General features: G+C 44.5%; 1 protein-coding gene across 3 annotated transcripts in view; it reads left to right on the top strand.

Moving 5' to 3' along the window:
- The window catches only part of POLR1A (RNA polymerase I subunit A), a 36,100-nt gene extending 15,061 nt beyond the window's left edge, over positions 1–21,039 (top strand). For all 3 annotated transcript variants that reach the window (XM_061992114.1, XM_061992116.1, XM_061992115.1), the window contains 18 exons: positions 1,473–1,555; positions 1,674–1,832; positions 2,169–2,267; positions 3,163–3,315; positions 3,509–3,591; positions 4,658–4,823; positions 6,261–6,482; positions 8,330–8,544; positions 9,142–9,309; positions 10,203–10,338; positions 11,608–11,765; positions 12,354–12,468; positions 13,061–13,177; positions 14,006–14,287; positions 14,902–15,102; positions 15,875–15,992; positions 17,097–17,261; positions 20,130–21,039. In XM_061992114.1, coding sequence (XP_061848098.1) covers positions 1,473–1,555; positions 1,674–1,832; positions 2,169–2,267; positions 3,163–3,315; positions 3,509–3,591; positions 4,658–4,823; positions 6,261–6,482; positions 8,330–8,544; positions 9,142–9,309; positions 10,203–10,338; positions 11,608–11,765; positions 12,354–12,468; positions 13,061–13,177; positions 14,006–14,287; positions 14,902–15,102; positions 15,875–15,992; positions 17,097–17,261; positions 20,130–20,230 — 2,741 coding nt within the window. In that variant the 3' untranslated portion in view covers positions 20,231–21,039. The remainder of the gene's footprint in view (positions 1–1,472; positions 1,556–1,673; positions 1,833–2,168; positions 2,268–3,162; positions 3,316–3,508; positions 3,592–4,657; positions 4,824–6,260; positions 6,483–8,329; positions 8,545–9,141; positions 9,310–10,202; positions 10,339–11,607; positions 11,766–12,353; positions 12,469–13,060; positions 13,178–14,005; positions 14,288–14,901; positions 15,103–15,874; positions 15,993–17,096; positions 17,262–20,129) is intronic.
- Positions 21,040–21,971: the final 932 nt, after the last annotated feature.

Here is a 21,971-nt window from a genome sequence, read left to right as displayed (position 1 = left end):
ACTTCTATGAAATAGAAATGTTGCATAGAAACCAGAACAACTGATAAATGAAAAGACTTTGAGAGCTCACTAATCAAGTCTGGCATAACTCATTCTTCTCTAAACCTTTTGGTAAATAAATGTTTGATTTTTCATTGCAGCTTTGAAACCTCATCCAAAAATGCACTTGGTGTGGAATCAAACTTTTACCCTCACTGTGTTGCTCTCTTCTTGTAAGAGCTGAAGTGTTTAAAATTACCACATAGAACTTTGTAAGTTGTTTTTATACTGATGAAATACAGCTTACAGCAACAGGAGGGCTTAAACTGCCTCTTATCTGAAGGCACACTATGATCACTTAAGAGTTATGTAGATCTGGTCAACTGATAGCAGTAGTGAGGAACCAACAGACAGGCTGCTGTTAGATAAGGGAAAAGGAAGGAGATCTTTTGAAGTGAGGCAGGTAATTAATTGACTGTGAGAAACAGAAAATACATCTTGACAACTGGGGTGTGAAAACAAAGAGGGGAAAGATAATGAGCTTGTGATCTCTGGGTAGTTGAAACATCAGAAGAGATGTGGGACTGGAGCAGGAGTCTGGGATTTGGTGAACATGAGATGATTTGGGCCTGAGCAAAAGGAGACTTTGGAATGTGATGAGTAAGGAAATAAAGTAGAAGAAACAAGGTTGTAATGGGAAAAGGAGAGCAGGGCTGGACAGAAAGAGTGAAGATAGAGGGGCATGTGATGGGGCTGTAGGCTGCTTTACCTTGTAGACTTGGGTGCAACTCACCAGTACAGTGTTCCACTTGTTCCCCTACACCTGCTGGACACTTAACCTGCAAGGAATCTCTGGAGTGATCTAACACAGCTGTGCTCAGAGCAAGTCCAGGCAAGAGGGCTTGTGCAGAGCTGTGTCCACTCAAGTCATGACTGTCTCCAGGGACGATGATTGTAGGACCTATCTGGGGCGCTGTGCCGTTGTTTGAGCATACACATGGTCAACATTTTCTTCCTCTTGAAGATAACAGTCAATATTTTCAGCTGTCTGTTTCACAGAGCTAGGAAATGACAGATTCTGCCACGTTCAGCTAATGGGAAATTTGAGGTGGATGGAAGAGCAAAACCAGTTTGATGTGACTGGCCTGTAACACACTTGTTTGTGCAAGTGCACTGGTTAAGATTTTATAGACACTGTTGCAGTTGAGACTTTTTAATTTAGGGACTTGATTTTGCACCCTTAATGCTTAGTTTAGTTGATGTTAACATGTGTTTTTTGGCAGCCTGTGCCTTCTCCCTCAAAAAGCCCCTCAGGATATTTTTTCTCCTTGCCAAACTGCAGTTAGCCTGATTCTTTAACAATCACTAAATCTTTGAATGCCACTTCCTTTTCCAGTATTTTGCTCTCAAAACCCCTGACACCAAATGTGCTTCCTTCCTCAATTCTCCTTCAGTTTGCATCACGAGGTGCTCTGTCTCCCTTCTTTTGACAGGGATAGAAGATATTTTGGTTAAACCTGAAGCAGACCACAAAAGAAAAAAAATCATTGAAAGGTCAAGCCAGCATGGTATTGAAGTAAGTCTGTCTTGCAGATATTTCCTCCTCCACCCCATACTTAAAACCTTTTGAAGTCCTGCTCTGTTTAATCATACCTGCTCAGCATCTAAACCCCCTCCTCATATTTTACTTCCAGGCTGTTAGAGCAGCTCTTAATTTGCCAGAGACAGCATCATGTGAGGAGGTCCAAGGGAAATGGCAGGATGCCCATCTCTGCAAAGACCAGAGGGATTTTAACATGGTTGATCTGAAATTCAAGGAGGAAGTAAACAATTACAACAATGAAGTTAACAAGGTTGGCATCGAGGCATCTGTGTGTACTAATCTTGTTTGGAGTCTGTCTTATTAAGTTAATCTAATATCCAAGAGGGCTGCCTGACTGTTCTGGAGGTTGAAGCTTTCCATCTGTTCCCAGCATGAGGCTTCACATAGTGCCTCACCACCTCAACCTTATCCTCCCTGAAGGAGAAGATGGCTTATTGTGCTGCTTTAGAAACTGATGCTTTAAAAATGAGAAATGGGAATGTTTGTGATTACTCCTCATTTCACTTTTTTGAAGCCTTCAACAGGAATTGCTTTGGTTGATTATTAATAAGGGTTTGGTTTTGTTCCCTTCACCACGACTCTTTAGGTTTGTATGCCCCTTGGTCTCCACAGGAGCTTTCCAGAGAACAATTTGCAGTTGATGGTACAGTCAGGAGCCAAAGGATCCACTGTAAATACAATGCAGGTAATGACAGTTACAATACTTAGCAGCTACCTGTGTTGATGTGATTTGTCCTGGACTATAAGCTCTTGAGGAACTCCTGTCTGGGTATATAATACCAATGCAAGATTTTTATCCTGGGCTTTGGGAAGAGAGGCTTTTTGGCATGGAAAATTTTAGAAGTATGTAATAAAGACATCAGTGGGTGATGGAGAAGAGTCTGTTTATTATAACCTTCTATTTTTGAATCAGTTCTTAGTCCATTAGGGTTTATAGAAACAGACCTTTTTAGTAGTGCCTCAGATTACACAAACCAACCTCCTGCAGGAGAAGGGTCTTTTCCTGGCCTCTGTTGGAGACTGACCCCTCTTTTTCCGTCTTCCACTACTGAATAGGAACAACTAAATCTTACTTTGATTTTGACAGAAAGGCTGCTTTTTCATTTTTCCTCCTGCAACACAGACACCAAGCACGAAACACTGTATAAAAGGCCATCAGACACTCTGTGTCTGATAATAGAGAATGACCAAAGCTCAGGAGAGAGGAGGGGGTTTTGGTTTGGGGTTCTTTTGTTCAGTTTTTTAGTACACTTACTGGGAGATGATGAGAGTCATGTGGGGAGCTAAAATGTACTTACAATAGTTTTAGTTTCACATTTCTTTGCATGAAATATACAGAATGAGAATGGAAATGTTGAGGATGAAGGAGGGGGCTGGAATAACTGAACTAAAAAGAGCAGATGAGATGTACCTGCCTTTTGTTCCCATCAGTAGAAAGAACATTTAATGAACATTGAGTTAAAGAACATTTAGTGCATGTTTCAAATGTTTTGCTCCCTGTTTTTCAAGAGAAGTTGTACTTCTGTGTGCAAAAGGTTGGATGGAAAAGTAATGCTGCCTTTTTTCTCCTCCACATTTAGATTTCTTGTTTGCTGGGCCAGATCGAGTTGGAAGGTAGAAGACCCCCACTGATGGCATCTGGCAAATCACTGCCATGTTTCCAGCCTTATGATTTTTCCCCTAGCTCAGGAGGATTTGTGACTGGCAGATTTCTCACTGGGATCAGACCTTCTGTAAGTTTAATCCTGCCTGTGCTTATACTGAAGTTTATTTGAAACTTGGTATTTTAATACAGAGTATCTGTAATTCTAGATGAGTTGACTTTGTTCACCCTACTTACATGTGTAGCTTTTGGAACAAGAGCATAAATTGCCAGCCTTGGTGTGCTTCTCAGCAGAATTCTGATGGTATTGTGCTTGTGTTCAGGAATTCTTCTTTCACTGCATGGCTGGCAGGGAGGGCCTCGTGGATACAGCTGTCAAAACCAGCCGTTCTGGCTACTTGCAAAGGTAAGAGGCTTGGGTTAGAATTTGAGCCTTTAAAAGATCCTTTTGTTTGGTTGGTTCAGAGGGGTTTTTTTTCAGCAGAGCACTGTAGACTGGAAGAAGTGCCCATATTGCTTAGATGAACGTGCATGTACTTGCTTTTTAGAGAAGTGTTTACTGTCTGAGTGGTGAATGTTAACTCTAAGGCCAGCTTTCTAGAGGATTAGATCAAGTGGAATCAAGTGTCATCTCTAACTTACCTCTGGTTTGTAGCCACAGCAACTTTTCCTTTTGAATAAATATTTTCCCTGCAAAAAAGAAAGATGTACCAATTCCAAGCAACTCTAGTTTGTCTTGGCCACACTGTGTGACCCTTGTCTCTGTTCAAGGAACACCTCCAGTGTTTAGAAGAAGATGGAACTTTTAAATTGTTGCAGAGGAGAGTGAGTGGTTCTAAAGAAGGGATGCTCCCTTCCTTCAGACAACTTCCTTCAGACTGAGGGGGATCTCATTAATATTTACAAATATTTAAAGGGTGGGTGTCAGGAGGTTGGGGCAGCACTTTTTTCTGTTGTATCTAGCAACAGGACAAGGGGAAATGGGATGAAGCTGGAACACAAAAAGTTCCATTTCAACATAAAACTATTTTACTGTGAGGGTGAGGGAGCCCTGGCACAGGCTGCCCAGGGAGAGTGTGGAGTCTCCTCCCTTGGAGATCTTCAAGACCCGCCTGGACACATTCCCGTGTGACCTGATCTGGCTGGGCCTCCTTCTGCAGAGGAGTTGAACCAGATGATCTCTAAAGGTCCCTTCCAACCCCTACCATTCTGTAATTATATGAACTGTTTAAGATTGGCAGCAGAAATAGGCTATTTTGGTTTAAGTTATGGAATCATAGACTTGTCTGGGTTGGAAAAGACCATTAAGATCATTGAATCCAACTGTTCAGGACTGCAGAAAGCTTGCCAGTGTCATTATACATTTCACTTCTGTGGTGTCTACATGTTTTTTGGCTTCCAGAATTCCTGATCAGCCCTTAGATGCCCTTAGATATTTATTGTGTTTTGTTTTGTTTTCCTCTCTGGCACAGGTGCATCATAAAACATTTGGAGGGCCTGGTAGTTCAGTATGACCTGACTGTACGAGACAGCGATGGCAGTGTGGTGCAGTTTCTGTATGGAGAAGATGGGCTTGATATCCCTAAAACTCAGTTCTTACAACCTGAGCAGTTTCCTTTCATTGCAGAAAATTATGAGGTAGAACACCTAAATCTTAAGTATGTATGTGGGTTGAAGGGAAACATCTGGCACTCTTTGTTAGGAGTGCAGTGGTATAGTTGTTTCTCTCTCTTCGTCAACCACCTGCATGAGGGGACAGAGTGACCCTCAGCAAGTTCCCTGATGCCACCAAACTGGGAGCACTGGCTGATTCCCCAGAGGCCGTGCTGCCATTCAGCGGGATCTCGACCAGCTGGAGAGTTGGGTAGAGAGGAACCTCCTGAGGTTCAACAAGGACAAGTGCAGAGTCCTGCATCTGGGAAGGAACAGCCCCATGCACCAGCACAGGCTGGGGGTCGAACTGCTGAAGAGCAGCTCTACAGAGAGAGACCTGGGAGTCCTGATTGATAATAAGCTAAATATGAGCCAGCAATGTGCCCTCTTGGCCAAGAAGGCCAATGGCATCCTGGGATGCATCAAGAAGAGTGTGGGCAGCAGGTTGGGGGAGATTCTTCTTCCCCTCTACTCTGCCCTGCCTGGTGAGGCCTCATCTGGAGTCCTGTGTCCAGTTGTGGGCTCCTCAGCTCAAGAGGGACAGGGAAGTGCTGAAGAGAGGCCAGTGCAGGGCCACCAAGGTGATCAGGGGACTGGAACATCTTTCATATGAGGAAAGGCTGCAGGAACTGGGGCTGTTTAGTCTGGAGAAGAGGAGACTGAGGGGAGATCTTATTAACATTTATAAATATCTAAAGGGTGGGTGTCAGGAGGTTGAGACATCCCTCTTTTCTATTGTATCTAGTAGCAGGACAAGGGGTGATGGGATGAAGCTGGAACACAAAATGTTCCATTTAAACGTAAGAAAAAACTATTTCACTGTGAGGTGAGGGAGCCCTGGCACAGGCTGCCCAGAGGGGTTGTGGAGGCTCCTTCCTTGGAGGTCTTCAAGACCTGCCAGGACATGTTCCTATGTGACCTGATCTAGGTGACCCTGCTTGAGCAGGGGGGTTGGACTAGATGATCTCTAAAAGTCCCTTCCAACCTCTACCATTCTATGATTCTCTCACTGTCTCACTCTCAGACTAACTTAGCTTTTTATTTGCCATTGCATTCAAATTATAAAAGCAAATCTTAAGCCTGTGGCAGGATTTAATCAGTCTCAATTTCAACAGAGCACTAAACTCTCTCCCTGTTCTCATCTGTTCTAACTCCACACTTGGTTTCAACACAGATGACTTTACTCTTTAATCTGTCAAGTTTGATTAACTTCCCTTTAGCAGTATCGTCACTGCTTAGTAATGAATGGCAAAAGTTACCCAAAGATAGGAGGAGATTTGTCTCAGATGGGTTGAAAACCAGTTTTGAGAATTGTTTTACAGCAGCTGAACTTTCTGAATGGCACCAGATAACCTTTTCAATTTGCTTTGCCTTCTCTGCTACAGTGAGCACAGAAAGAACAATAATCACACTTTCTTGCAGGTAATCCAGAAGACAAACCATCTGGATGAAGCTTTAGCAAGGATGGAGTCTCACCAAGCTAACCAACAGTTCAAAGGCATCAAAAAGTGGCGAGCCAGGCACCAAAACTCTGTGCAAAGGGAAGGAGGCTTTCTGTTGTTTTCCCAAAAGAAAATGGCAAGTTTAAAAGCACAGATTCCAGGGGGAGAAATCAGAAATGGAAGAGATCCTTCTACTTTACAGGTAACATGGAAGCAGCTGAATGGAGCAAGCCATTTAAAAGAGTTGCAGCATTCAGTGATTTCTTTTCTTTAATGGCTTTTTACATCCCAAAGTGTTTCCCAGCCTCCTTATGCAAGTTACCTTTTTGAAGGGATCATGTCAGTTGTGTGGGTGATGAAGCTGAGATTCATTTATTAAAGTCTGTGGGTCTTAGTGTTAGGGCAGAGGCCAAAAACTCTGAGGTAAAAATGCTTTTAGAAAGCAGCTTATGTTTGTGGGTGGTTTTGGGGATTGGGTTGGTTGGTTTGTCTAGGGACAGGTTGGGGTTTTTTCTTTGGTTTATCTTTTTTCCTGTACACAGGGTAGATTTCTCTTGGATGGACAGACATCTGCTTGCTGGGTGAGAGCCTGTTTAAATACAGAGGGTTGAGCCAGCCTTGCCTAGTGTTTCTAAAAAGCCTCTTGTACATCAGGGCACTGTTCTATATGTTCTGGTTTCTAATGATTCTATGTCTGGATGTAACTTGCAAGCAGGGGCTGCTTCAGAGCTTTGCTTTCACAGGAATTCACCCTGCTAGCATGTGGACAGTTAGCATGACTGACTCCAAGTTGAAGGTGTTGAGTTAGGTAACTGTGAGCTTGTCTGCAAATGTGCTGCCTAATCACTGGGTCTTTATTCAGCTCCTAAGAATTTGTGTTGATCTTGGCTCTTTTGGTAGCATTCCAAACAGTTTCGCCTGGGGATTCTTTACTGTTTATTCAAAGATGGGCTGATGAAGGGCACAAGTCTGAGGAGCAGCTGAGGGAACTGGGAGTGTTTAGCCTGGAAAAAAGGGTTCTGAGAGGAGACATGATCACTCTGTACAACTCCCTGACAGGAAGTTGTGGTGAAGTGGGAGTCAGTCTCTTCTCTCAAGTCACAAGACAAGAGGAAAGAGCCTCAAATTCCACTAGGGGAGGTTTAGATTAGAAATGTCATCGGTGACAGGGTTGTCCAGCCCTGGCACAGGCTCCACCCAGATTGTGGAGTCCTCATCCCTGGAGGGATTCCACAGCTGTAAGCTGTGGGGCTGAGGGCCATGGGTTGCTGGTGGCTGTGGCAGTGCTGGGGAACAGTTGGACTCAATGACCTTAAAGGTCTTTTCCAACCAAAACGATTCTGTGGTATTTTTCTTTCAGTAGGTAGGTAGGACACACATACATGTTTACCTCTGTCTCAACGTGTTACAAAGCTGAGTGAGCATGACACAAGCCAGTTCCTCTTTCCTGAAGCAGCAAGGCATTTAAAAGATAGGTTCAGCTCATTTCCTCTGTTGATTTTCTCATCTTTTTTGGAAGTCAGTGTTTTTCCTGTATTGAATGCAGCACTTGCTAGCAAAATCAAGAAAAACAACTACTCAGAAAGCATAAGAGGCAAGCTGTGTTTAAGGTCTCCACTGGACTATTGGGCTGGAATGCCAACAGCTGAAAGTCAGAGGAGCTGCTTTGTCATGCCAGCTTCTTGAGAGGCAAGGTGGTGGTTAGCTAGCAGTAAAGACTGAGGTATGGCGAGGAGCTTCACTCCCATGTTAGAATCATTCTTGGAGGGCTGTGTGTGATTGATTTCTGGAATAGCTGCTCTGGATAGATCAGTCTGACTGTTTCAGTCTTGTAAAGAATCTTGAAGTCATTTGGGATTAAACAGAAGTATCAGAAGACTGAGAACATCTTTGTAGCAAAGATGTTTGGTGTGTTACATACCCCCTTAAGTTCTACACAGCTAATCTCTTCCTCCTTTGCTATTACTTGATTGCTGGTGGAAAAAGCAATGTTACTTAGTTTGGTTCTTACTGTGGATAAACCAATCTGCCTACAAATCTCCTTTTCAGCTGTTGAAGATGTGGTATGAACTAGATGAGAAGAAACGAAGAAAGTATCTGAAGAAGACAAATAAGTGCCCTGACCCCTGCCTTGGTGTTTGGCGTCCAGACACTTACTTTGCATCTGTTTCAGAAACATTTGAAAAGGGAGTTGAAGATTATATCAACAAGTGGGAATCTGAGAACAGACAAAGTTATATACACACAGCACTTTCTTCTGATAGGTAATAACTTCTGTGTCTTTACTTCTTTGCACTGAGCCAAACCCCAAATTACCTAATTTTGGACTGAGTTTGCTGAAAATGAAAAGTCTTTATCAAGTCTTTCTTTTGTCAAGACCTTTGTGAAACATAGTAGTGGGTTTCAGAATGGTTCCTGAAAGCCAGATGTGCTCAGTGTGCAGTGGAGAGACCCTGGTGATGTGTTTCTTCCAGACCTGAATTTTCAGTGCTACTAAGGGATTTGCCAAAGGCTTTATGGAGTAACAGCAATGTCTTGCTGTCCTCCTACATATAAAACACTTTACAGTAACACTTAAGAAGTGTTAAGATGAGCAAGTGGAAGTAAATGGACTCTATTTTGACCTTCTGGGAATTAGCAGATGTAATCTATGCTTTGGCCAAGGCCCCAGTTCTGTGTTAATGGGCTGTGTTTGTCAGATCAGATTGGGATGGACCATTTTACAGTTCCTGGAGTGTATTTCTTCATAAGCTACCAGGAGGAATTGGCTGAAAGAAGTAACTTTATTGAACTGAGCAATGTTTCAGTCTCTTCTGAGTTCTTTGTTTTGTACTTCATGCAGCTAAACCTTTTCATTTCAGATTAAAGGATTTGTTGTATTTAAAGTGGCAGCGCTCTCTTTGTGACCCAGGAGAAGCTGTGGGTCTTCTTGCAGCTCAGAGCATTGGGGAACCTTCCACACAGATGACTCTGAACACCTTCCACTTTGCTGGCAGAGGTGAAATGAATGTTACTTTGGGTATTCCCAGGTGAGAAAACTCTTCTCAATGGTCCTTTGCCATTTTTGTCACTTATTGCTTCGTTTCACTGGTGGGAAAGCTTGAGGGCAAACGATCCTTCAGTGGAATTGTACATTGTGCCTGTTTAGAACTATTTCAACTTTTTACAACTTTCCAGTTGTTTTGGTTCAATTCCCAGATACAAAATACCTGTGAAGGCCCCTCACTCTTCTCTATACAGCAAATGGCATGTTTCTTTGCTTCAGTCAGCATAGTGTAAGCTGAAAGAAGTGGTGCTTTGTGAGATTTCCCTCTCCCAATCTCTTCTTCTCCCTACAAGCATTTAAACTGATTTCTTTCACACTCCAAATTTTTTGCTGCAACTCTGATGTCTGGTGTGTTTAGACTTATCACCTATGTAGAAAGAAACCTGTTTTACAGCAGCCAGGTTTCCCTTGGCTCTTCTGTTTGGTGGCAGTGACTTTACCAGCACACATGTGCTTACCAGCCAGTCATCAGCGGGTTGTAACACGAGTGCATAGGTGCAAGGTCCCTTATGTGGGAGCTGGCCACGTTACTTCTGAGAAGCAGGAGAGAAGGGGAAGAAATGATGAGAAGCATACATTATGCTTCTGTAGGAAACAGACTTCATTAGTTCTTCTGTTCTTGGAACAATTTATTACCATCTCTCTTCTCTTCCTGTAATTGGGCATAATAGAATTGAGGCAGCAGAGCTACCATTGTGCTGTGTCTGATGGGGAACCAGGGGAGAGGAGCAGTGCAATGGTAACCACAGCTCTTGATGCATGTGGCTTTGGTAGAACTGGCAGTTGCTGCGTGCTGCCTAATGAAATGAACTAGATATTTATTTGATTGCATAGGGCTTTTATTGCTTAATTTGAAAGATGATTCTTTATGTAAAGGTTGCGGGAAATATTGATGGTGGCCAGCGCAAACATTAAAACACCAACCATGAGTGTTCCTGTCTTCAATACCAAGAAAGCTCTCAAGAAGGTGAAACAGCTTAAGAAAGAGCTCACAAGAGTGTGCTTAGCTGAGGTGAGCCTCCTATTCAGCATCCTTTGGGAGTCAGCAAAAGGAAGTTTCTTTGTTGAGCTCATCCCTTAGTCTGGCTTTGTAGCAGGTTCCGTTTCTGAAGGCCTAGCTGTGGCTGCAAGATGAGAGGGTCCTTTCTTCTCACCTCTTGCATACTGAACCTGTAGTATCTGATAGGAGGAGGAGCACTGAAAGGAATTACACTTACTGTGGCTGTTTGAGACTTAAATTACATTTAAAAGCATAGAATCACAGAATGGTAGGGATTGGAAGGGACCTTTAGAGATCATCTAGTCCAACCACCCTGCAGAAGCAGAGTCACCTAGATCAGATCACACAGGAACGTGTCCAGCTGGGTCTTGAAGACCTCCAAGGAAGGAGTCTCCACATCTTTCCTGGGCAGCCTGTGCCAGGGCTCCCTCACCTCAACAGTGAAATAGTTTTTTCTTATGTTTAAGTGGAACTTTTTGTGTTCCAGCTTCATCCCATCACCCCTTGTCCTGTTGCTAGATACAATAGAAAAAAGGGATATCCCATCCTCCTGAGGGCATAGTAAAGGACACAGTAAAACATTGTCACAGGCTACAAACTGTAGAATGTAAAGGAAGAGGAATAATTCAGACATAGTACTATAACAGCAGGGAGGAATTATGTATGCTGCCATAGCCTTGGTTTGGCTTTTACTCAAGCTCATTTTTGTCAGCCTCTAGAATTGTTTTTGAGACAAACTCATCTATCTGTAATGGGCAGAGCAGAGACTTTTCTGCTTGTCCCCCTTCCCTTTTGTTATCATACAAGTGGCTGTGCTCAATAAAAGCAAAACATTTCTCTCCATGGACAATGGACAGACTGAAGTCTGGTGTGTTCTGTGCTCCCTCACTTCCCAGGAGTGCAGCCTTCCTTAGGCTGTCCTGCACACCCTACCCTCTTCTGCCTTGTTTTTCCAAGTTGAAGGCAGGAAGCACAGAGTTGACTCAGCCCTGTGCTGAAATACTGGCATACTCGATGAGCATGGGTCACTAAAATGAAGTTCTTGGCCCACTAAGAAGTGTAGCCTCTGTGAAAGAGCCAGGTAGGAGGTGAGACTCTTCTCCCAGCATTGTTCAAGTTGATTGCTGGGAGGAGATTAAGTCCAAACCGGTGCAATAAAGTCCTTTTGCCCAGGAGCTGCCACAAAGCCTCTAGAAAAGTTTGCAGTTGCCTTTGTGTCTCCTGTGGAAAGCATTGGAATTGCAGGAGGTAACTAAAGGAGTAATGTTGGGGTTTTTGTAGGTCCTGCAGAAGGTTGAGATAGAGGAATCCCTGCACATGAAGTCCAAGCAGAACAAGTACCGCCTCTACAAAATCAAGTTCCATTTCTTGCCCTACGAGTATTACCAAGAGGAGAAGTGTGTGAAGCCCAGGGAGATCTTGCACTTCATGGAAACGAGGTGAGTTTGCTTTCAGATGCTTTAATATTTGCTCTTCTTTTGCCTTTCCCTGGGCTCTGAGGGTTGCTGCGTGTTGTTTTGGTACTGCTGCTGTGGCTTTCGGAGCAAGGGCTTGCTGCAGATGTGCTTGCAGAGGCATCTACACAGTTGCTTTTCATGTCTTGAATAAAACTGGGGCATGGTGACAGGACAGAATTGTATCAGTGTCTCCCATATACTTGGAGAAAAAGGCTTCATTGATTTCTTTCTCCTTCAGGCTACATGAGTTCAGGCTGAGTCCAGTAGAGAGACATCTCTTCTGGAGGTCATTTGGTTGTGTGTCCAGATGAGCTTGTAATTTTAAGATTTGGATGCATGGCTGCATCTGTGATTGTAAGAGAGGTGATGCCAACCTTTTGATTCCTAAAGGAACGGGAAAGGGATGAGAAGTACAAATATTTGCCTTCTCCTAGAGGTACTTTTGCATGTACTAGAGATTGTGTCTTGTCATGAGTGGAGTGGCTTCTTAAGATAGGTCAGTTTTCTGACAACTCCAGATTGACTGAGGCACTGCTGAGCTTTGACATTTTGGGTTGATTTTTCTTACAGGTTCTTCAAAATCTTTCTGGAGGCAATTAAAAGGAAGAGTGCCAAGATGGCATCTTTTACTGAAGTCAGCACCCGGAAGGCAACTAGGAAAGATTTAGATGGTGACCAAGACAAGGTACAGGAAAACATTCCCTGCAAAATGCCTCTCTCCCTTTATCTGTTTTTGAGAGCAGAGTTTGGAAGAGCAGAGCTTTAATATGAACAGAAAATGTGTGAATACTCCATTACTTCTTAAGTGTTTCCTTTGGGCATAAACTGGCTTTGAATTCTCCTAAAATTTACTAGGAAATTAAAGCTATTTTGTATTAAATCCTGATAAGACTGTACAGTGCCTGTTGATTTTAGCTTCAGTGCGATAAAAGCATGTTACTCTGCTCCCAGAGCAATGTCCTGATGTTGCAGTGGTTGGCAAAACTTTGAGGCAGAGCCTTATTTCATTAAAAGGGTTTTGCATGTTCGTTCTGCCCCTCCTCTCCCAGCAAGGACTGTCACATAAGCAGGCTGACAGCCTGTCTGTCTTCAGCATTAAACAAGAATGTCTACAGGTTCACTCTTTCTTTCTAGTAATGGTCTCATGGAAATGAATTTGTCCTTAAAAGTGGAACATCAAAGGATTGCTAAATTCCAGGTGTTTGACTGAAGGCTTTTAATGCAGTTATTGCTTCCCAGCAGTCAGCTCAATTATCTGATCTCTCATGGCTTTCTAGACACAGAATAATCAGGAAGCAGCAGCAGAGGAAGAAGAGAACATTGTTGATGCAGAAGCTGATGAAGGAGATGGTGATGCTACAGAAGCAAAGCGGAGGAAGAACCAGGAAGAAGAGGTGAGGATTCCATGGGAGCTCAGCACTGCACTTGAGTTCCCAATTGCCTCTGCCTTGGTTGGAGTTGCAAAGGAAAGTTTCCATTGAAACAACATACTAAAAAACCCCAAACCCCACTTGAAAAGAGACAGGAAAGTCTCTGCTTTGTGCTCAGCAATGAATTGTTTCTGAAACTTCACTGTGGTGCTTTATCAGTCATAGAATCATAGAATGGTAGGGGTTGGAAGGGACCTTTAGAGATCACCTAGTCCAACCCCCCTGCAGAAGCAGGGTCACCTAGATCAGGTCACATAGGAACATGTCCAGGTGGGTCTTGAAGACCTCCAAGGAAGGAGCCTCCACCCCCTCCCTGGGCAGCCTGTGCCAGGGCTCCCTCACCTCACACTGAAATAGTTTTTTCTTATGTTGAAATGGAATTTTTTGTGTTCCAGCTTCATGCCATCACCCCAATATTCTCCCTGGCTCTGCATCTTTCTCAGTGTTCACTGCTTCATTATTACTTCTTAAAAGATGGGTTGCTGTGATTCCAGCCATTTCATTGGCCATCATCAGAGTTGGATTATAGGAAGAGCCTTTTTTAGGGGAAGGAAACTAAGTTCTTCTGCAGTGCCAGTGAGCTGTAGCATCCCAGACTGTATTGAGGACTAAGGCAAGATTAGGCAGAAATGGAACTGGAACTGTTGTATTATTTTCTTCACAACAGAATTGCACTTTCATTGTGTGAGGTGAGGTATTTGCAACTCAGCTCTCAAGGATATTCATGTTCCTGGTGTGCTTTGTTTCTGCACATGTCCTGACTGAGATGCACGTAACGTTCTTTCTTTGCAGGTTGATTATGAGAGTGAAGAAGAGAATGAGGAAGAAAACGTTGATGAGAATCCAGAAGATGAGGGGGCCGAATCTGATAAAGAAGAGAAGACTCCTGGTGCTGAGGAAGATCAGCCTGGAGCAGATGGTGATGAATCTCAACACCTTTCTTTTGTGTCTCAGACTAAAAAAGAGAAAGGTCGATTCCTTCAGTCAGCTGAGGCACGAATTAATGCTGTTGTGGACAGCCACCCTTCCATCCAGGATTACACATTTGACCCTGAGCATGAGCTGTGGTGTGAGGTAAGGTGATGGTGCCTGGAGCCTTCTGTGAGTGGTTGTGCAGTGGCTGCATGTAGCTCCCCTACCAAATGGATCTTTGCAGTGCAGTGCTGCTGTCTTGTCTCAGCAGGTTTGTATTAGTACAAAGAAGTGACAGTACAAATGTATCTCTTGATGCCATTTTTAGGAACTTCTAAGTTCCTAACCTAGGAACTTCCAACACCTGAGGAATCATCTTTTTACAACCAGCATTTTGACAGGTTTATTGTGTTTTCCTCTTGAGACACGTTACCCACCACCCTGTAGCTCTTGATGACTAAAAGTGAGGGCTGGGCTGTTGAAGTCTGAACTTAAAAACCAGTCAAACAAAAGACTCAACAAACACCCTACTCCCCAAAAAGCCATCCCCCCCCCCACCCCCCATCAGTGTAAGCTCAGAGATCTTGAAAGCAACGTGGATGAATGCTGCTGAGACATGGTGTTCACATTGGGATCATCCAGCTGCAATTCTCCCCAGACCTTTATGTTCCTAATTCCAGCTGTCTACTTTTGCCCTAGAAGAAATAGGCTGGCTATTGAGCTTAAGCTTCCTTCCAGAACACCCCAACACTGTCTGTTTGTCTGTTCCCACTCAGGTCTCCCTGAGGCTCCCCTTGATGAAGGTGTACTTTGACCTGTCCTCCCTGCTCACGTCCCTGGCCCGCAGCGCGGTCATTCACGAGGTGAAGGGGATCACACGGTGCTTATTGAATGAAAGTACCAACAAACAAGGAGAGAAGGAATTTGTTCTGCACATAGAAGGGATAAACCTCTCTGAGCTCTTCAGATATTCTGATGTAAGTCATTGCTCTGTAATCCCAAACCTGGAGGATCTTTTGTGTTCCAGGGAGAGCTGGTGGATGACGGGTGCCATTTGAATTTAGCAAAGGTGACGTGCAGCCTTTTCAGCTCTTAAACTCTCTTCCTCCTGCTTTTTACCCTCAGATGTGTTCAGAGCTCAGCAGAGCCTTTTCTCAAGGGTGAGTGGCAAAGCACTTTGTGCAGCAGCCCAGTGTCCAACGACAGAGAGTTTCACACCACTCTTCTAACTGTCTCAAAATGTTACTTGAGGGGGTTCTTCCATTTAAATGAGTTGCAGCACTTGGAGATGAATAGTTCTGTTGTGCCATCAAGCCTAGAACTCTACAAACACAGGATTGTTTTAAGCTACATCTTCCCTACTGCTTTTGCTCAGCATTCTGGCTGGCTGAGATTGCCTGGGCATTGCATTGTGTTGCCTGGAAGAGTTTAACATGTTCTTCTCCTGCTTGGGTTTATTTATTTGCTGCTTCTAGTTTCAGATCCCTTTTTTTCCCTTGTGGTGAGTTTTGTTTCTAGTGCTCTTATTCATGTGTATAATGCTGTGATCACTACCTTGAACACAAACCCCCAGAGTAATTTCTGTCTGTATTTAACTCTGGGCTGCTGCCTGGTTCTTTTGTAACTGTTCTGCTTCAGCTAATGAGAAATGGAGGGGGGAAAAAAGCCTCTCTTGGCTTAGTTAAAGTTAATTGGAGATAGAGAGTAACTCATGTGTGAACTTCTCTCTGTGGCCTTTTGTGCTTTCAGATTTTGGACCTGAACAGGCTTTATTCCAATGATATTCATGCCATGGCTAAGAATTATGGAATTGAGTCTGCCCTGAGGGTGATCATAAAGGAAATAAAGGATGTCTTTGCTGTATATGGTAAGATTTCTTGGTATTTTTAGAGACAAGCTTCATTATCATCAGGACAGGAGAATCCAGCCATGGTGCTTACAGAGTTTTGCATGATCTTCATATTGATGGAGTTTTAACTTTCACTTTTTCACCTTTTTTTTTATCCTTAGAAGTGTTTCCTGTGAAGACCTCCTTAGTTAATAGTTAAACTCCTTTTAGTCAGTGGGAATAAAGAGTGGAATTTATCCCCCCTTCACAGAGCTTTTCTATTCTGGTGTGTTTATTTTTTGCAAGCTGGAAGGTCCAAAGGAACTATTGACCTCTGAGGAAGCCAAAGGTTGGGCTTGAAGAGTGGCCCTGAGAACAGGAGTGATCTTGCCTCACTCTGGTTTTAGTGATGGGAATGTAGGCTCCTTTGGAGTTGAGATTTTAGTTCTTTCCTAAACTAGCTGTGCTGCCTTGTCTGAGTGTTCTCTCTGTATGTGTTCAGAGAGTCCTGGCTGGGGGAGGCTGCTCATGTCAGGCCTGTTGAATTTGCCTTAAGTCTCACTATGAATTAAACTATTCAAAAGAGGGAAGATGGATACAGTGGGAATTTCAGCAACTGGTTATATCAGAGAGATTTACCAGCTGGCAGCCCAGAATGGTCTGACCTTCAAAGTGTTCAAGAACTGCCAGGTACAGGTTGACAGAGCTGTTAATGATCCCCCATGATACCAATTCCACAAGTGTTACTTAAAAATAACTTCTTTTTTAGCCTCAGTAGGTTTTTCTGTGGGTGCCTAATGTCATGCACAGAAACTCTGAGAAGCTTTCTGCCTCCAGTGCCTGGTGGGTGCAGGGACTGGAGCTCTGTCCCATCCCAAACAGAATGTTGTGTCATCCTTTTCTGTGTAAATAAAGGTGCTACAGACCTTCCTACTTTTATGGTTTATGTTCTAGTGAGCTCTGCTTCCCTTAGGTATTTGAGAGGAGCAGTTAAAGCAGCTCCTCACAAAGAGGTGTATGTTAATAGACATGTTCTCTGTGTTAATTAGACCAGGGGGTTTCATTTACATCTGATGTATATTCCAAACCCCTCACTCCTTAGCCCTTGACTGCTCTGATGATTGCTGTCCCTCCTGTTCTCAGGCATTGTGGTGGACCCTCGGCACCTTTCACTTGTGGCAGATTACATGTGCTTTGAAGGGTTTTACAAACCTCTGAATCGCTTTGGCATTCAGTCCAACTCCTCCCCTCTGCAACAGATGACATTTGAAACCAGCTACAAATTCCTGAAGGAAGCAACAATGATGGGTGAGTGGTTTAGTTTTGTGATACACTCCTGCAGCATTTCCCCTGTGCTTTGTTTTCATCATTAATGCATAATTGCATTAAAGAAAGTGCCAGAGGCTGAAGTTTTAATGAAGCCCTTGCCTAGGATAATATTCCAGATGTTGTTAATAATATTCTGCCAGCTTAAATAAAGTCAGCTCCCACATGTAACTTGTGGGGTCTGGGACTCCCTTTGAGACTCAGATGGGCTTTTCTTATAGCAAACCTGAAGACTATGAAGATTTGCCACAGCAAGGCCTTTTCCCAGGCTCCTAAATCTGCCTTGTAAAGATCACAGGGCTGTGTGGATCATTCAGGGCAGCACTGGCAGGGGCTGCCCAGATGGACTGTGGAGTCTCCTTCTCTGGAGACATTCAAACCCAGCTGGATGAGTTCCTGTGTGACCTACTCTAGGTGGCCCTGCTCTGGCAGGGGGTTGCACTGGATGATCTTTCAAGGTCCCTTCTGTGATTTGAAAGGGCACAAGGCATCTACCTTTAAGAGTCTTCTCCAAAAAACTCTCTCCTTGGAAAATTTGCTTGATCTCATGCTTTGGATACTGATCATGTTCTGTTTTGCAAATGGTCTTGGCTTCTATCACTTGCTGGTTGGATGCACTCCTGGATACTCCTTGGATGTTCTTGTGCTGCCTTCCTCAGCCAATATCAACTGTCTGTGCAGATGACAGATAGACTTTTTATCACCTTTTTTGTTAATGCTGTTTTATACCTTTTCTGGGAAGAGAATTTGGGGTTTAATGAATAATGTTGGTTACAATTGACTTAAAATTCATCTGAAAATCAGAAAGGAAAGTGTAAATCTGGGGTGAAATCGAATAGGAAAGGATGTTTTGTTCACAGTTCTCCCTGTGGATCTAAGTCATATCACATATTGACTTAGAAATAAAGGTTTTGCCAGGTGAAATGTGATTATATTTATGGATAATATTATGAACAAAGAGATGCATAGTGCCAGAGGGCAGGGTGAACTGGCAGCAGAGCTACACCTGTTACAAAGGGAGGGATTTACTGATTTCACCACAATAGGAATCCAAGTCCTATTGTGGATTGCAGCTGTCTTCATCTGATTTCTTTTACTGTGACTGTACAGTTGAGATGGTGCAGGCTGTGTGCTGGTGGCCTCAATCCCTGGTGAGGGCAGCACAGGGTGTGTGGCTCCTGGATGGCTCTACCAGAGAGATGCCATGGACCAGGTGGGGCCAGACTTCAGTCTCTGGTGCCCAGTGACAGCACAAGGGGTAACAGGAACAGGCTGCAACACAGGAACTGCCACTGGAACAGGAGGAGAAACTTGTTTGGTGTTGAGGTGAGGGAGCCCTGGCACAGGCTGCCCAGGGAGGGTTTGGAGGCTCCTTCTCTGGAGGTTTGGTTTTGTTTAATGATCTAAAAAAGGAACTTATGTTTTGGTTCAGTTGACACATTTACAGAATCCCAAATGGTGGGGGTTGGAAAGGACCACCCAAGCTCCTCTAGCCCAGCCCCTGCTAAAGCAGGTTCCCCTGGATCAAGGGGCACAGGAACGTGTCCAGGTGGGTTTGGAAAGCTCCAGAGAAGCCTCCACAACCTCGCTGGGCAGCCTGGGCCAGGGCTCCTTAACCTCAGCACCAAACAAGTTTCTCCTCCTGTTCCAGTGGAATTTGCTGTGTTGCAGCTTGTGCCCATTACCCCTTGTCCTGGCACTGGGCACTGCAGAAAAAGGACTGGCCCCATCCTCTTGACACCCACCCTTTGGGTATTTAGCAGCATTGATGTGGTCTCCCCTCGGCCTTCTCCAGGCTGAACAGCCCCAGTTCCCGCAGCCTTTCCTCATAAGGAAGATGCTCCAGTCCCCTGATCATCCTGGTGGCCCTGTGCTGGACTCTCTCCAGCAGTTCCCTGTCCCTCTTGAGCTGAGGAGCCCACAACTGGACACAAGACTCCAGATGAGGCCTCACCAGAGGAGAGGAGGAGAACCTCCCTCGACCTGCTGCCCACATTCTTCTTAAAGCACCTGCATTTAGGAGCAGTTCTTTGTTCCCTCAGCCATAACTGTGATGGGAGCAGACACACAGTGTGCTGTGGTGCAGCTCCTCCCTCCATCCCCTCTATGTCAGAAACTTCAGTACCTTTTGCTCAGTAGCACAGAGATGGCCCAAAGCTTAAAGATTGTATTTCCAGTCTTCCAAGTGCTCTAATGACAAAATTCCAGCTTGCTGGGGTAAGAATGAATGAAAAAGCCTGGGTGCTTATCAAAACAGTGAAAGCAAAACATAGCTTAACCAGACACAGCACTGGGAGAGCTTCCAGATTTCTCTGTCACTGTTTCACTACAGTGAGTAATCACAACCTCAAAAGAATTTGTGGAATGTCTCTCCAGTGAAAAGTTCTCTTCATATCTAGCCAGAAGGATTTAAAATCCACATTAAAAGGATTCCCTCTAACAAAGGGCAGAGGCAGCAGTGAAGAGGGAGTCTTTGGTTCTCTCCCACTGATGTGTTGTTTTAGTGATCTATTTAATCAGCAGAATGTGTTCACTGGAAAGTCAAATCTGTGCTCTCTTAGAATTCAGGACATGCCTTTTCATGCTGAGCAGGGAGAGTTCAGCAATGTGTGGCCTAATTCCTTGCACAAAAGGATTGGGAGGAAGATAGTAGTTGGTGTAGGAGGGGCAGGAGGAGTTTTAGACTCCTGCTCTCAGAAATATAGATGGCAAGGGAGCAGTTAGGGGCAGTGCCTTTCAGAAACTGGGGGGGGAACTAAACCAGATGACTTGTTGCTTGACAACTTTCTTTTCAGGGCTGAGCTCTGAGAAGCAACACCCTGGTGTGACTGTGTTGGAATTGTGTTGCAGGTGCCCATGATGAGCTGCGTTCCCCTTCTGCCTGCCTCGTGGTTGGAAAAGTTGTGAAAGGAGGAACTGGTTTGTTTGACCTCAAGCAACCTCTCAAGTAGGGTTTTTGGTTGTCACTCCAGGACTGTGATGGAGATGCCCATCAGAAGAGAGAGGAGTGACATGAGCACGTGCTGTGTGCCCCCAGCCATCTGCCCTGTGCCAGCAAGGTTGGTGCTCTGGGTACCTGATGAGCTCAGTCTATTCACTGGGAGTGGCTGCACCTAGAGGAGCTCTCCTTTAATCCAAAGAAACATTGATTTCCTCATCATGATTGTAAACAAATGAGATTATTAGTTTATATGGAAAAGAATAAAATGAAGGAGACCTTTGGGTCTCCAACAGGCAATGCCACAGCAAGAGCAGCCAGCAGAAGCTCTTGGTGCTGTCTGTTTTTGTGGGCAGTGCTGCTGCCACATGGGCTCTTGGGTTGCAGTGGCAGTGAGACCTGGCCAGAGGCTTCACACAGCCTCAGGTGTGGTGCTTGAGGTGTGTATCCTCCTGCTGGGCCTCCCTGCCCTGCCTTGGCTCTTGTGAGCTGCAGAGGATGCAGTTTCCTCCACTTCAGTAACAGTTATGTGTCTATGACACAGTTGTTACATTTCTTTAGTAGCCCAAGACCAGAATTCAGAGTTTTTATGGTTTCTGGAGGCATTTCCCAGTAGCTGCTCTCAGGATTTCTGTGTGTGGAACAGCTCTCTGCCTGGTGAGAAACCTGACCTTGGCTAAAGATCTGTTCCCTCCCTGGCCCTGTGAGCTGCTCTAACAGTGACTACATAAAAGCCTCTTGTAAGAATTACCAGAACAGAGTTTTAAAACTATTTTTGCTTAAATATTCTGTATCAAAAGAGGATATTGAATAAAGGACATTGCAAAGGAATATTCTGTGGCTGTGTAACTGAGGGCACTTTGTCACATAGCCCAGAGCTGGGAGCCACTCTACAGGAATCACTGGCTTTTTGTAAAGGTTTTAATCAGAATGAATCACAGAATTTCACAGGCTGGAAGGGACCTCATCCAATGCAACCCCCCTGCCAGAGCAGGACCACCTAGAGTAGGTCACACAGGAACTCGTCCAGCTGGGTTTGAATGTCTCCAGAGAAGGAGACTCCACAACCCATCTGGGCAGCCCCTTCCAGTGCTCCCTCACCTCAACAGGGAAGAAGTTTGTCCTTGTGTGTCTTTGGAACCTCTTATGTTCCAGCTTGTCCCCGTTGCCCCTTGTCCTATCATTGGCCATCACTGAGAACAGCCTGGCTCCATCCTCCTGACACACACCCTTTACATATCTATAAACATGAATGAGGTCACCCCTCAGTCTCCTCTTCTCCAAGCAGAAGAGCCCCAGCTCCCCCAGCTTTTCATCAGAAGGGAGATGCTCCAGTCCCTTCATCATCTTTGTGGCCCTGAATGAATGTGAGTTGTTAAAATGCTTTGGAGTTTGTACACTACCATCTAGGCAAGTTTCCTGACAGATTTGAATCCCTGAGGGTTCTCAGTGGTGCCTCTCAAGCAAGTGGTGAAGTGCTGAGGAGCTCCTGCTTCCAGGGTAGTTGTGCTGAGGGAGGCCACAGCAGCCAGCAGGAGCCATTGGTGGGGAGTGCAGTGCAGTGTCTCCATAGGCTCACTCCTGCCTCAGCCTCTTAAAACCATGTCACGTGTTCTGCAAGTTGTGCTGAGGCTTAACAAATGCATTAGCTGGGTGTAGGTCTCTGGTTTCACTTCACCAGACTTCACAAAAGGTTTCCTTCTTTCTCCAGCCTCAGCAGCTGCTGTGAGTTTCTCAACAACACCTCCTCCTGC

The sequence above is a fragment of the Colius striatus genome, chromosome 3, assembly GCF_028858725.1.
Source record: "Colius striatus isolate bColStr4 chromosome 3, bColStr4.1.hap1, whole genome shotgun sequence".
In the NCBI taxonomy this organism is placed as follows: Eukaryota; Metazoa; Chordata; class Aves; order Coliiformes; family Coliidae; genus Colius; species Colius striatus.
Note: the sequence above shows the minus strand (reverse complement) of the source record. Positions and strands in the feature narration are given on the sequence as shown.